The 15,633-nt window shown below is 42.9% G+C and overlaps 1 protein-coding gene across 4 annotated transcripts in view; it reads right to left on the bottom strand.

Moving 5' to 3' along the window:
• Positions 1-15,633, bottom strand: part of FAM199X (family with sequence similarity 199, X-linked) — a 39,842-nt gene that overhangs the window by 24,025 nt on the left and 184 nt on the right. For 2 of the 4 annotated variants that reach the window (XM_008272824.5, XM_002720169.6), the window contains exon 1: positions 5,160-5,657. The exons of 1 other annotated variant lie outside the window; for it this stretch is intronic. In XM_008272824.5, coding sequence (XP_008271046.1) covers positions 5,160-5,356 — 197 coding nt within the window. In that variant the 5' untranslated portion in view covers positions 5,357-5,657. Of the gene's footprint in view, positions 1-5,159; positions 5,658-15,633 lie in introns of those variants that run through there. One more of the 4 variants, XM_089324496.1, reaches the window with a different exon arrangement.

The following is a 15,633-nucleotide window of genomic DNA, read 5'->3' on the forward strand; positions in this document are numbered from 1 at the left end:
GAACATTAAAAGAAATAGCATCAAAATGTTGAGAGTATTTACTTTTGGGGAAAGGGATCATGAGTAGTAGCCTTGAAAGCCTTTTATATGTCCACAATTTTATATATTGATATTTTACAATAAAAATCTAAATGTGATTCACTTAGATGGTTCCATCAGTTTCAAACTTACAATGAGTGTCCACTGTGTGCTTACCATTGAACTCTCCAAGTTTGTATACCCTCACATCTTATTCCACCAAGAAAAATCTGCCTAGCACTGCTTCTACCTAAAAACTATAACATTATTCTCAGAGAAGACTTTCTTTCACATCTTAAAAGTGTTGAAAGAAATCCCAATGAAATTATGTTTAACTCAATAACTAGGCTTGCTGCCCACATTTTAATTAAATAGTAAAGCCAAGAACATTTCTCTGCGAGGCTTTTCAGCAAGAAGACACAGACTAAGGACTTTCAGTGGTATTTTGGTAATCATTTAAATGTTAAAATTAAGAAAAGCATGGACACCTTCCTCTGCAGCCCCTGCTCCTTTCAAGATGACCTAACCATCCCCTCTCACAATGGGAATCCAGAAAATGAGGACTACTGAGTAAAATCTCAACAGTCAAGTCGAGAAATGTCATTCCGGATCCATGCTATGCAATTATTCTCAGGGAACAGCCCCCCACCATTTCACTGACTCCCTGCCATAACCCCCACACAGCCACCATGACTTCTGCAACCTCTCTCTTAGAGCCCAACATGCCAGCAGGGTTTCAGGCTAGCACAGGTGACAATAACCCCCTACCCTCATCCCAGCTACCTCAACTGTCATGAGGCCATTATCCATCATTCTACCCACTCTACTGTCCTGGAAGTAACCTTCTATGTCTTTTCTAAGGCTAATCCTTTCACATGAGCTTCTGAGTATATCCCCCCCTCCCATCTCCCCTCATCCCATCTTGTATTTTTCAACTGCTCCTTTTCCTGTAGTCTGCTTCCAAGAAGCTAAAATCTCTATTCTTAGAATATAGAAATTCAAATGAAGCAAAAACCAAGTGAAGAAATTTTCACTTCCCTTCCAAATTATCATATCTCCTCCTTCTTTTCTGTTAAATTTATTGAAAAGTTTCTAGTCTTTTCAACCTGTGGAACTCATGGTTCCACTCCTATCATGCTAAAGGAATTTCTGTTAATTACTCCTTAGTCTATATATCTAGCCTAGACATTCTGTCAAAGCCTGACCTTCATTCTCAATTTGTTTCAACAAGTTCCCAAATCAGATTCTATCAACATGGCTCTCTCACCTGGAACCCACGGCTCTTTTTGCACTTCCAGTTCTATATCTAGATAATAAACTGTGGGTGGCACCAGAGGCTCACAAGAGTCTAGGGGTTTTTCTCTATAATGGTGATTGAAAACAGAGTTCTAAAATCACAAAATGGAATAACTGATTTATACAATAGTCCATTTCATAGCCTGCCTATACAAAACTAAGGCACTGTCCTCCACACTTTTCACAATTGTTCAATGTCAAGGTAATGATACACACATGAAAGAAGAAGAACACTTCTCTACTTCATGTTAATCTCTGTCATCTCACAGTTTAATCACATGATTTACAAATGTTGTTATAGTTTTCCAACTTTATAAATATCTTTTTTAAAAATTATTTTATAATTGAAAGGCAGAGAGAGACTGATTTTTCTTCTGTTGGTCCACTTCCCAAATGCTCACAAAAGCTGCTGCTTGACCAAGCTGAAGCCAGGAGACTGGAGTTCCTTCCAAGTCTCCCATGTGGGCAGCAGGGACCTAACTACTTGAGCCATCATCCTCTGCCTCCCATGGTACACATCAGAAGGAACCTGAATTCAAAGTGGAGGCAGAGGCAGGACTCAATCCTAGGCACCTGCAAGGGATATGGGACTCAGGTGTCCCAAGTGGCACCTTTATTGCTTTGCCAAATGTCTGCCCCTATATGACATCATTTGTGGTTATGATGGTGCTTGTAGGAGACATGGCTACTGTGAAAAAAACAAGTCCTGACTGAAGTGCCTGGAGAAAACTATTTACATCAGAAAAATGTTATCCCCCAAGCCAAAAAGAAAAGTCTTAAATACTAAATATATTCCACATTGACATTTCAATTTTGTTTGGTCAAAAAGATTATTAATATTTAATATTTATTAACAACTGAAATTTATTCTGTTTTCCTAAAGTTCTAGATAAAACCAACTTGGCAATACTATCCTAAAAAGCACTCCTAGGAACGTGTAAGTTCTTAGGAAACTGGCTGTGGCCCTGTAGTGTATTTCCTACTGAACCTGTACCAGTGACACACCAATGTACATCACAGAGGACTCTATTCTGAACACACATGCATTGAACTTCAGGGGTCAGGAGCCATTAGTGAGTATTAGTGCTGTGGCTCTCTTGGTTAATGAAGATTGCAGATATAGCCCAGAGTATAACAGAAACAAAATTGTCATCATCACAAAGCCCTTATCAAGAACACTCCTTAAATATCCTAGTCCACAATTTTCTTACAACGTAACAAGAAGGAAGCAAAATTAAGGTAAACCACTTACCTACCATTAACAAGATTTCTACTTTCAATGAAATTTGTTTTGCAGTGACTAAACTCAAGGCAGAATTTCAGACAGACCTCCGCTATTCAGATCTGATTTGGGGATTGTTACTTGAACAGGTGAATGATGTGATGTGAAGGACAAAAATGAGACATATATCTCAAAAAAAAAACTCTCTAAACTTAATGTTGCTCACATATATGATTTAGCTATTTGCTTCTCCCAGAAAAGAAATGGCTGAAAGCATATGGTCCTCTCAAAAGCCATCTTGAGAAGGAGTAAGAAGGCAGAAAATTCCAGAAGGAGAAAAGATATAAAAAGCAGGATAGCCTAGGGCAGTAACATCAAATCCTGTAAATACTGCTAATTCAGCTTCCCATTCTCTGGTGAAAGGATAGAGACCATTAGATTCCCTGCTGCCATTCAAAGCCTTGTGAAAAATCGGGTAGGAGGAAGATTTTAAAAAAGTAGTCAGTTTCAGCTCTCTGCTGTGGCCTGGGAAAGCAGTAGAAGATGTCCCAAGTCCTTGGGCCCTTGCACCTGTGTGGGAGACCCGGAAGAAGCTCCTGGCTTCGGATCTGCGCAGCTCCGGCCATAGCAGCCAATTGGGGAGTGAACCACTGGATGGAAGACCTCTCTCTGCCTCTCCTCTCTCTGTGTAACTCTGACTTTCAAATAAATAAATAAATCTTTAAAAAAAAAGTACTATCTAGGAAAAATATTGACTTGACTTGAAAAAACTGGAGCTTTACAGGAACCTCCCCCTCCACCTTCACTGCCCCATTCTGGAAAAAAATTAGCCTTGACCTACCACAGTTGTCAAGAAAAGAGGAAGAAAACACAAGGGAAAAATGGGGAGGAGTAGGAGGAACGGAACAAGCTGTAAAAAAAAAAAAAGAAACAAAAAACCAAACCACGTTATCATTCTCATCCCTTCACTCCCCATTACCTCCACCAGTTCTGGCAGTCCTCACCCTCAACCTCCATCTCCACGCCCTCGCCCTCACCACCAGAGCAAGCCAATTCTGGAATCATTTAAATCACTTTTCCTGTGTATGGGACTTGGCTGTAACCCTGTAAAATCTGAATACCAAATATGTGCAAAGGTATTCTTTTTTATTAGGACAGTTTAGTTCACAAATATGTTAACATTTATGTGACAGGGACATCCTAGATTCAATAGGCTTCTGTGAGTTAGTCTAAGAACCTATAAGGACCACTCCTAACATCAGACCCATTAGTTTTGTTCCAAGTTTCATCACTGGCTTCATAGAACAGTCTAGGCCTGACTAGGTTTTATGACCTTCAACTCAGTCTTTTCTCTCTGGGCCTCAGTTTCTTCAGTTTTGCAATGAGGATTTGGAATAGCTGTAACACATCTGTCACTTCTTTTAGAACATATTACACTGCTGTTCTGTTTCCAAAGAGACTACATAAGTTTGTTTTAGGTTAGAATACTTTATACAGACCTGTACCTGGTAAAACTCAATAAATTTGTAAAATGACTTAAGGAGTAGGATGGGGGAAAATATGCAAGATAATAAAATGTAGGAGGATCTGATCATACTCATAGCAGTAAACTCAGATCAAAAATCAGAACTAAACTCCTTCGTTTCTCTCTCCAGTGCTTTCCATAGCTGAACCCCTCTCCTAGTCCTTGGAGCACATACTCTCTCAGTCCCGTGAATACATTTCTCAAATACCCACCTATATTAAAAGTCGAGGCTATATCTAAAACATCTTTAAATCCCCCATAACATCTGCCACTAATTGCTCACATGAGAGAATTCTCCAGAAAACTACCATGCAATAAAACCAGTCAGGAGGAGATGGACCCTGTGAATAAATCTGTGTAAGTTCAACCTAAACCTTGTTCTGTTTGCCTCTCACTCCATAAACACACACTGGGGGAGCAAACCAAAAGGTATGTTACATGAAAGAATCTTCCAGATTTAAGCTTCAACACTTCAGCAGGGCCTAAAGCCCCTAAGGCTAAGAGTTCATAAAGGAAAGAGGGAAACAAAATTGACTTGTTTCCTGGGGGTGGGGAGTAGGGCTGAAAGAAGGCAGGTTAAAAACAGGGAAAGTTCTAGCTTCATAAGTGCCACCTTTCAAAAGACCCACGGACTGACTTGGAGTCATTCCGAAAGCCGCTCTGCAGCTCACCGGAAATGGAAGGGGTTAAACTTTTGCAGATGGATGGGGAACGGGAAGTCTCTAAAAATCAAGGGTGAAGGTGTGGGACTCACAGGGGATAGAGGTGGAGGAAAGAGGGGAGAAGGTGAAGGGTGAAGAGAGGCGATAGGGAAGGGAGGAGTCGCGACAGCCAGAAGACGAATGGGGAAAACAGAAAGAGTAAGCTGCCGGTAGAAAGGAAAACCGGAGGGCAGGGGTGAAAATAAGGAGGAGGAACAGGGAAGGAGCCCGGGAATGAGCGCTGGTCCAAGGAAGGTGGGGGAGGGGGCGGTCAGAGACACAGCCTTGGGCGAAGTACTGGGAACTGGGAGGCGGGGGGGGGGGGGGTCCCGTCCGTTCTGCAGCCAAGAGGCAGGGGTTTGGGAAATGAACCCTTGCCCTCAGCGACGGTTCGTACCTGTTGGTATGGAAGCGGTGGAGGGGGTCGGTGCGGTGGCAGGACGACAGCTGGCAGCCAAAGTCGCTGATGTCCAGGCATCCCGGCTCCTCGCTGGGGCAGGTGCTCACCCCGCGAGGGGGTCCCAAGAGCGGGAAGGGTTCCTCAGGGGTTAGAAACTTCTCGTACGAAGTGGTGGCCGATGCCTCGTCGGACATGGTTGGACACGGCCTGGCTCGAGCTCCCTCTCTGACTCTGGGCTTCTCCCGCGCCCGCCCCCTGCCCCCACTCTAACCTGCCCGGTGTCGCCGCCGCTCCCGGGTGTGCCCGCCGCAGCTCACTGGCAGGCTGAGGGCCCCGGCCCGCCGCTGCCCGAGCTGTGCGAGGCCAGCGAAGACGCCGGTAGAGGACACAAGCAGCCCGCCGGCCACCGAGTCAGCGCCACAGTGGCCTCTGCAGCCGCCGCCGCCACTGCCCGCCCTAGCCCTTCACAGCCGCCCCGCCCTGTCCGGCCCGCCCCGCCCACTGCGCTCCCGGCTCGCTACTGCTGCAGTCCGCCCCGCGCCAGCCAGGAGGGGAAGGGCGGTGGGGAACCGCTCCGTGTGCCCCCTGCTGGAGCGGAGGAGGAACTGAACCTCCGTCCGCCGCAGCCTCGCTCCCTAGGCCCTGCCCACCCCGCCCTTCCTGCAACAAATCAGGGATTCCGGGCGTTGGAAAGGCCGGGCACCTCCGTCCAACCTCCTCCGCTTTCTCGCTCGCTTAGGATTACTAAAGGAGCAACCCCAGCCCCAGGAAAAGGGACTTGGCCAAGGTCATACTGCTGGTGCGTGCGAAAGAATCCAGATGTGTTAATTCGCAGCATACTCGATCCCCCTGTCCCAATTCAACAAGTATTTATTGAGCTCCCTGCAGTGTGTGCGTCCAGCACTGTGTAGTGAGCTCTAGGGGCGATAGAGCAAGTAGAAAAATAGTCCCTGCCTCACCCTTGATCACCTAACTCCAAGAACACCACACTACAGCCAGCAGGCTACTCAGAGCTGCTGGACACGCAGTGTTCTTTTGTGCTCTGTGCTTTCCTGGCATTATGCGCTCTGATTGGAATGCCTTGCCTTTTCTCTCAAGCTAATCCTTAAAGCCTCAGCTCAAATGTTACCTCTTCTGTGAAGCCTTCCCTGACTCACGAAGGGGACTTAAGCACTCCCTCCTAATAACTCTCTGCTCACCCCTGAAAGTAAGCTACGGAGTTGTTCAACATAAATCAACTTGTCATATACTGTTCTTTCTTCCTATCACTTCTTTTCTCTGTATTCTACACAAATGATTCCAGATCTTGGATGTGTAAAATTTTAAACTTATATTTGGAGGAAAACCCAAGATTGCCGATTTTTTATTTGCCAAATGAAGACAACCTTTTAGATTAACGACTATTTTATAAAAGGAAGCACCTTTTCATGTAAAATTATCTATTTATTTATTTATTTATTTCACAGGCAGAGTTAGACAGTGAGAGAGAGAGACAGAGAAAGGTCTTCCTTCCATTGGTTCACCCCCCAAATGGCTGCTATGGCCTGCATGCTGCGCTGATCCGAAGCCAGGAGCCAGGTGCTTCCTCCTGGTCTCCCATGCAGGTGCAGGGCCCAAGCACTTGGGCCATCCTCCACTGCCTTCCCGGGCCACAGCAGAGAGCTGGCCTGGAAGAGAAGCAACCTGGACAGAATCCGGCGCCCCGACGGGGACTAGAACCCAGTGTGCCGGCGCCGCAGGTGGAGGATTTGCCAAGTGAGCCACGGCGCTGGCCTTTCATGTAAAATTATAAGGATATAGTCTTCAATTAGCAGTACTCTTTGCATTAAATATATTTGGCTTCATGTAAGAACTCATTACACTGATCCTTGAGTGTTAGTTGGAAAGAAGGGGTAAGAATTCAGGAGGAAGAGGGGAAAGTGGGAAGAAGAATTATCACACAAACAAGCCCCAATGAGTTTTAAACCCTGCCTTGCCCTGTGCAACTTACAATGAAAACAATTCTTCAGAGACTCCTTTAAAATTTATATATACAGTTGTTCCTCAGTATCACAGAGCTTTTATTCCAGGACCCCTGAAGATACAAAAATCTATAAATGCTCTGGACTTCCATATAAAATGGCATAGTGTTTGTACATAATCTGTATATGGCCTCCCATGTACTATAAATCATGTCTAGATTATTTATGCTTGCTAATACAATGTAAATGCTACGTGAATAGTTGTCATGGTGTATTGTTTAGGGAATAATGACAAGAAAAGAGTCTGTATGTATTCAGTACAGATGCAATTCTTTTCAAATATTTTCCATCTGTATTGGAAATTGCTATGTGGAACCTATAGATACAGAGGTTCAACTGTATTATCTTGCTTTAGTTCTTTGGTTGCCTGCTGTGAGTATTCTTGCTTTTGTTCATTTGTAGAGCAAGAAGGTGTGTTGCATTGTGAATGTGGCCTTCAAAAATCAACCATTCACTACTATCTAGTGGGTTTGTCCAATTTAAAAATTGGGAAGTGAAGGTGGGGATGGTTTGACCTAGGATCCCCAGTGCACCATCCCCAGGGCCCTGAGGTTAAACTGCCCATGGCTTAGTCCCCACAAACAAAGAGACTCAATTGTCTAAATGAAACAAGAGTCATGTACTGCATGATAATGTAGGTACTCAGGTAACAGCACCAGAAACTGTTAATAAGAAGCTAACAAAACAGTCTAAATATACACACATTTTACACATACTCTAAGAAGCAGGTGTTTTTCAAGCTGGAGCCTAATGACAGAGTCTGCAAGTTTTCTACAAGTATGTTTTATTTTTGCATTTAATTTTAAGCATATTCTGGAGTATCTGGATGACCTCATGATGACTAACTGCTGTCACATAATTAGGACATGTATTTAAGTCTGTTTTTACAATCAAGTTGGCACAAGGTAATACTACTTTAATTGTCATGAGCTAGTGAGAAAATAAATGAAGCGAACCTCATACTTTACAGCTGGCTATCTAAATGAAGGTTTGCTTAGTTTTTTTAAAAAAATAAGTGGTCCGGAAGTGAAAGCCAAGAATATATGTCCGCTACTAGGTAGTATGTTTGGTATTATTATGACAGTAATTCATATACTACGTGCACTATATGTATAATGCTCACTCAAATTGTGTATTTTATATATATATATATATATATATATAAGTTCTTAATCATTAGGGATTGATGACTATAGTGCATCTTGCTTTCTTACCTTAGTTTACTTGGCTTGTCCCTTGGCTGTGCCTCATTATGAATGGATTTACCCAATTCATTCCCCCCTTTCATTCCCCACTAAGATTTCTATTTCTATTTCCCTGAAAATGTGGGTAGAGTAGTTCCCCCATCTTCTCTGAAGGTCTGATCCCGGGAGGAAACCCTGGTTTAATCTGCCTGGAATTCTTTTGGATGTATAATTTACCTACCAGGTACCAGGGAGCTGATAGGCTGCAAGAAGGTTGTGAAGAGACTGAATGGTATTGACAATTGTCAACCAACCTTTCTCATTTGGTTTACTTTTGGACATAAATATATTGGATCTGACCCAATGATTGGTTATATAACTGTTGTAATTTTTTCATGTGATTGATGGGTGCAAAGTTTGTGTGTGTGTGTGTGTGTGTGTGTGTGTGTGATTAGCTACTCAAATATCAACATAATCTACAAATAAAACAGAGATTGAGCCTATTGCTTACTGTGGCAAAGGAGGACACCACTTCCATAAGCATGGGCAGTGTTTCAGAGGGTAAAGGTAAGGGTAGAGTTTATTAATAGTTGGAAGCCTGGCTTAAAGTGGGTTATACATTATCAGTCCATTGACTTTCTTCTTCAACATTGTGCTGTCCTAGGTCTTTTTCTTCTCCATACAAGCTTTAGAATCAATTTGTTGATATCTATAACATAAATTTCTGGGCATTTGGGATTGAATTGAACCTATAGGTCAAGTTGGGAAGAAGTGAGATCTTCACAATATTCTTACTATCCATGGACATGGAATCCTCCCCCATGTATTTAGTACTTTGATTTCTTTCATCAGACTCCATAGTTTTTCTCATATCAATTTTGTACATATATTGTTAGGTTTGTACTCAAGCATTTCTTTTTGTTTCTCTTTGGGTCATTTTGATATATGAGAGGTCTTCAAAAAGTTCACAGAAAATGTCCATTGTGTTTTAACTCTATTTTCCATGAACTTTTTGAAGTATGTTCATATTTTAATAATGCATTGTAGGTTTTTTTTTTATTTTAAATTCCACTTCTTTGTTGCTGGTATATAGGAAAGCAATTGGCTTTGGATATTATCCTTCTATCCTGGGAAAGTTTTTTTTAATAAAGATTTATTTATCTATTTATTTGAAAGGCAGAGATACATACAGAGAGGAAGAGAGAGAGAGAGAGAGAGAGAGAGAGAGAGAGAGAGAGAGAGATCTTCCACCTGCTGGGTCACTTCCCAAATGGCTGCAACTGCCAGGACTGGCCTAGGCCAAAGCCAGGAGCCAGGAGCTTCTTCCAGGTCTCCCCTGTGGATAGCAGGGCCCAAACACTTTGTCCATCTTCCATTGTTTTCCCAGGTGGATTAGTAGAGAGCTGGACCAGAAGTGGAGCAGCCAGTGGATCACAATGGATCATAAACTGGTGCCCAAATGGGATGCTGTTGTCACGGGCAGTGACTTAACCTCCTAGGCCACAGTGCTGGCCCCAGTGGGGAAATTCATGTAATGACCAAACTATTTGCTTAGCAGGACAGTCCTGGCAAATAAAGAATGGCTAATAAAGACATCAAAATAACAAAATTCCAATAACGTAGATAGTAAAGTGTGGCTTCAGTTCTCACTCAGAGTTCAGGCTGAGTGTGAGGCTAGTCAGTTCTTATCCTCAGTCCCTCCTGTGCCTGTTCATCAGTCCAAGACAGAAAAATCATTAATATCTGAGTATGTGATCATTCCAGACCTTCACTGTCTGAGGCATCCCAAATGCACGTTAAGTTTCTGTCTATGGTTGTTTTAATATCCAAGTTTCTAGTGGCTGCTGTCTAAATCTCTGTTTTGCTACACTTTCTGCAGTATGACCAATTTCTAGATCATTCAGTAGAGACCACATATCTAAAAATGCAAAACAGACAAAAGGTTAAAAAGGGATTATGATCAGAGTTTTAGCCCACGTCTCAGTCAGGAGCCAAGAATTCCTATATTAGGCTGCTGCCGTGGCTCACTTGACTAATCCTCCGCCTGCGGTGCCAACACCCCAGGTTCTAGTCCCGGTTGCTCCTTTTCCAGTCCAGCTCTCTACTGTGGCCTGGGCAGGCAGTGGAGGATGGCCCAGGTCCTTCCTCCTGGGAGACCAGGAGGAAGCACCTGGCTCCTGGCTTTGGATCGGTGCAGCGCGCAGGCCATGGCGGCTATTTGGGGGGTGAACCAATGGAAAAATGAAGACTTCTCTCTCTCTCTCTGTCTAACTCTGCCTGTAAAAAAAAAAAAAGAATTCCTATATTAAACCAAGGTTAAAAATCCCATCCCCAACCCCAGGGGTCTGCAGAACCAGCTATGATGTAATTCTCCAAATTACCCAATTTTTGATTTCTTGGTTTACTTTCTGTTTTTTTTTTTTTTTAAGATTTATTTATTTACTTGAAAGTCACAGTTACACAGAGAGAGAAGGAAAGGGAGAGGGAGAGAGAGAAAGAGAGAGAGAGAGAGAGAGAGCAAGCAAGCCTCCCATCTGCTGGTTCACTCCCCAATTGGCTGCAACGGCCGGAGCTGCGCGGATCTGAAGCCAGGAGCCAGGAGCTTCTTCCAGGTCTCCCAAGCGGGTGCAGGGGCCCAAGCACTTGGGCCATCTTCTACTGCTTTCCAAGGCCATAGCAGAGAGCTGGATCGGAAGTGGAGCAGCCGGGACCCAAACTGGTGTCCATATGGGACATTGGCGCTGCAGGCGGTGGCTTTACATGCTACGCCACAGTGTTGCCCCCACTTTCTGGTTTTAAAAATAGTATTAATGATCACAATGAGGTCTGCAGGAACATATATTCTACATTTTTCTGTGGAAACAGCCCACATTCTGCCTCCACAAGCCAAATTCTATGCCCTAACTCAGATCTGTTCTGAACCACACTGCCTTTGGATTTCATGAACTTCTGGGGTAAGAAGCTCTATAGTTTTAGGGGTTGTATTGGTTTTCACAGTTACTATACATAAATGCCACGCACCTGGAGTCTTAAAACAATAGAAATGGATTCTCACACATCTCTGGAGACTTAAAGTCTGTAAACTGTCAATGCTACACACTGTAGGATCTTGAGGGGAGAAATGGCCCCTTGCCCCTTCCAGCTTCGGGTAGCTGCCCTGCCATTCCCGGGCCTGTCACCTCATCATTTTACTCACCAACTGCATCTTCTTGTCATCCTCTTCCCTGTGTATCAGATGTCCCTCTGCTTCACTATTATATGAACACTTGTCATTGGATTTAAGGTCCACCCAAATCATCTAGGATGAAGTTCTCCTCAAAAAACCCTTAAGGTATCAACTCTTCTGCCCTATACAGTAATAAGACTCGCATGTTTCAGGAATTAGGAAGTGGAAATAACTTTGTGTGGGACAACCATTCAGTCACCTGCATTCTCTGAAGCATAGCATATAGGATTTTATATACTTCCCAGACCTGTAGTAAGGCATTAACTTAAGAAGACTGAGCAGAGGGGCCAGTGCTGTGGAGTTCTGGATAAAGCCTCCACCTGCAGTGCCGGCATCCCATATAGGCACCAGTTCAAGTCCTCGCTGCTCCAGTTCCGACCCAGCTCTCTGCTATGGCCTGGCAAAGCAGTAGAAGATGGCCCAAGTCCTTGGGCCCTGAACCTGCGTGGGAGATGCGGATGGAAGATCTCTCTCTCTCTCTCTCTCTCTGCCTCCCTGTAACTCTGCCTTTCAAACAAACAAAAAAATCTTTAAAAAAAAAAAAAGATTGAGCAGAGAAAAAAAAATCCAGAATTCTCCTAAAGTAGTGAGGGTTTCAGTTCCTGAATCAGAGCTCCTCTCCATTTTTTTCCTGTCCTAAATTAAGTTACCAATTGATTCTCGTTCCTAGAGGACAAACCAACAGGCCAAATGGTGTAATGTTGGAAATAATCCCAATAATAAAGCCAATTCATAATGTTTTCAACAAAATATAAGCATAATAATTAGTCATTTCCAATTAAGATAATAAATGTTACATTTGATTTATAAAAATTATACAAAATGGGTAAACACACTTTGTATGGAGGAAAAACAAAATACAACATTAATTCAGAAACACCATGTTCATACTATGCCATGACTACACTAAACACATAGCAAAATATATACTGACAAGAGTATCAAGAATATCAAGTAAAGAGATTTAGCAAGTCTGGAAAAGGTCTAAAAATCTGTATTGTAATGAAACTCTATAAATAAGTCTGATATACATCTTTAATTGAAGGCTAATGGCCTAAAATATGCTAGATTCAAGTGAATAAGAAGTAAATGTGCTGCTAAGTAAACATTAAAACAATAGCTGAAATTATGACTGTTAACACTCTGTTGGCTAATATCCTTAGGCAAAGCACCAGGAGGATTCAGGAAAATAGAAATATTATATAGAGCAAAGACACTATGAAATCTCTATATAATTCTTACAACTCTCCTCATACAATTATCAATAGTAATACCAAACAAACATGACTTTGAGGACTCTCTTTTTACAATTAAAAAAAAACAAAAAAACAAAAAGCTTTCAATTGTCCAAGGGCCTTCCAAAAAATCTCAAAGACAGTTTTAGTTGTAAAAGATATCTTGAAAGCTATTTTATGACATTTCACATTGAAGATTTAATTGTAAGGAAGATGAAGTCTCCAGAATGGGAGTAGGGGGTTTAGGGTGAATGGAGCTGTAAAGGCAAAGTCACTTGTTGGTGTCTAAGACCCACTCACCAATACTCCCTACTTCGTTTATTTCAACTTGCTTTTGATACAGTCTTATCTGCTTGCCATCCCTCTGCCAACATTTTTGCTTGGCAACAGGATTTTTATCTTTCCTGGTCTCTGGAACTGAACTTCTCACAGCTCTACTGCTACACAGGCATTTTCTAATAGTTTGACAGTCAGAAATCATGGGGAAAATTCCGTAAAAACCATCCCACACTCTCTTTTTGCATTTAAACAGCTACTTCAGGTAGAAGGCCAAGCCCAGACATGTGTGTTCTTGTTGGGTTCTGGGTCTGAGAAGAGGAGATGATTTGTCTGCAACTGGAACCCAGAGACTGTCCTAGGTGTGCAGGGAGATGAGCTCTGAGATGCCAAGAGGGAGCGGAAAAGGCCAAGGAGCTGCAAACGTGGTACAGAGGTGGCACAAGGTAGTAATGCATTTACCTGCCACAAAGTTGGAAATTTACCTCCCTCCCCCCACCCACTCCCACCTCCTGTCTCTTAACCACCACCAGCCTTCCCCCGAAAGCCAACCATGAACTGCCGGAAGATAAGTTGGGAAGAGAGAGTGGGGAGGTATGAAGCAAAAACAAGACAATTCTGGATATCTGGGTCCTGTAGACTCTAAGGGAATGGAGGGAATTACTGTGTTTTTTAAGCTTCTAAAGAGGATTTCCCTGTTCACTCTCAGCCAAGAAAGTAATACCAGACTCTAAGGACTATCAGTGTCAGTATGAATATTAGTACTACTTTGACTGGAGTCAGAAGAGTATTTTATCTATTCTCTTGGTACTATCCTAGTTTTTTTTTTAAAGCTTCAATGATATTCAGGCTTTACCGAATGGTTGGGTGAAGTTAGGACCTTGCATCTTTGTCCCCAGTAGCCTCATGTAATATAAGTAGTGACAGGGCCTGTGTGGCACAGTGGAGAGAGGTGGTTGTGACTGCTGCCTGCCTTCAAAGGAGAGATCACTGCTTTACTGGTGGCTAACTTTGTTCTGAAGAGAACCCAGTCTTACTGACCAGTATGGATATTCAGGCAACTCTTAAGGATAAAAATAGGAGCACTTGAAACCAACGTATGCTCATTTCTTCAGTGATATTTGAGAGAGGATTGAGTTTATCTCAGTTTAAATCTTGGCCCTATTTGTTACTAGCTCTGTGACCATGGGTAAGTCACTGAGTTACCTGCTGACTGATTTTTCTCACCTACATTAAAAAAATAGAGTAGGGGTGATATCGGAGATGACTCCCTAAAATCTATACGAAAATGTGGCCCTTTAGAGTTCCCCAGAAGCGCCATCTGGGATGCTACATATCTTACCGGAATTTGGGGTGACATACGATATCACCATATGCTTATTAATAAATCCCCAATATTAATAAGCCTGAGAGGGTTCTTGCCTAATATTTAGAGGATTCTAAATACTGGCACAGATAAACGAGGCAGCATGGTACATTTTAAGCTTTTATTCAGTGAGAGAGAGCTCACTGAATTCATAGGAGAGAGAGGTTTATCTAAGAGAGAGAGGTAAATCTGGGTTCATACTGAGCACCAGGAACCAGCTACCTGGAGGAGCATCTAGGTCAAGAAGCCTAGGGCACCTGGCCAGAAGGCCATGTGCCCTGGGGGCGCAGGGCTACAGCAAGCCCCCCCTGGCAAGAGGCCAGGGAAAAAGAGAAGGGCTGGGACATACCATGTCCCAGGCTTTTAACCCACTTCCAAAGGGGAGTGGTTAATTAACCTGATTGGCTGGTGGGCACCCAGGTGTGGCCAGGTAGGGGCATGAGGTCACACAGGGGCGTGGCGAAGGCATGGTCTTCCAGCTCACAAACCTAATCGATTTTAACCTGTATGCCTGCCTACTTCAGGGGAGAGGATAATATTGTTAACTACCACCAAAGGGTTATTGTGAGGATTAAACAGCAACAACAAAACGGGTTTAAAGCTCATAGCGCCTCTCCCATAGATCTTGAAATGTTAGCTATTATTATAATTAAGTTTTTACTAGTCAGAAAGTCTTAGGTGATCAGCGATTTTCATCAGACTCAATGATTATCACTTCTATTTCAATGTACTACTTCACTCTGTGTATGACAACGGTCTAGGTGTTTCTCACATGTGAAACGTTAATGTCCTTACTGCAGTCCTGAAGGTAAGTACTGTTACTATATCCGTTCTTCATTTGAGGAAACGCAAGAGCGTGCTTGAATCACTTGCCTAGGATCCCATCGGTCGTTAGCAGTAGAGTGGTGGTTCAGACTCAGAAACTCCGTTTTTAAAGTCTGTGCTCTTTACGTACGCAGTTAAATATTCAGACAAGAACCAATAGGAGGTAGGGAAGGGAGAGTACGAAGGGCACAGGTTCACGGTGGAACAGGTCAGAAACTGCAAATTGGGTTGAGGTTGGCTCAACAGCAGTTTAAAGGCAACATCATACACTAGTCAGCTAACAAGTAAGTTAAGCTATTCAACTATAAAGTAAGTTCGCAATTCAACTTATACACAAA

Source organism: Oryctolagus cuniculus, chromosome X (assembly GCF_051225735.1).
Source record: "Oryctolagus cuniculus isolate XC-2025 breed Fujian yellow rabbit chromosome X, ASM5122573v1, whole genome shotgun sequence".
In the NCBI taxonomy this organism is placed as follows: Eukaryota; Metazoa; Chordata; class Mammalia; order Lagomorpha; family Leporidae; genus Oryctolagus; species Oryctolagus cuniculus.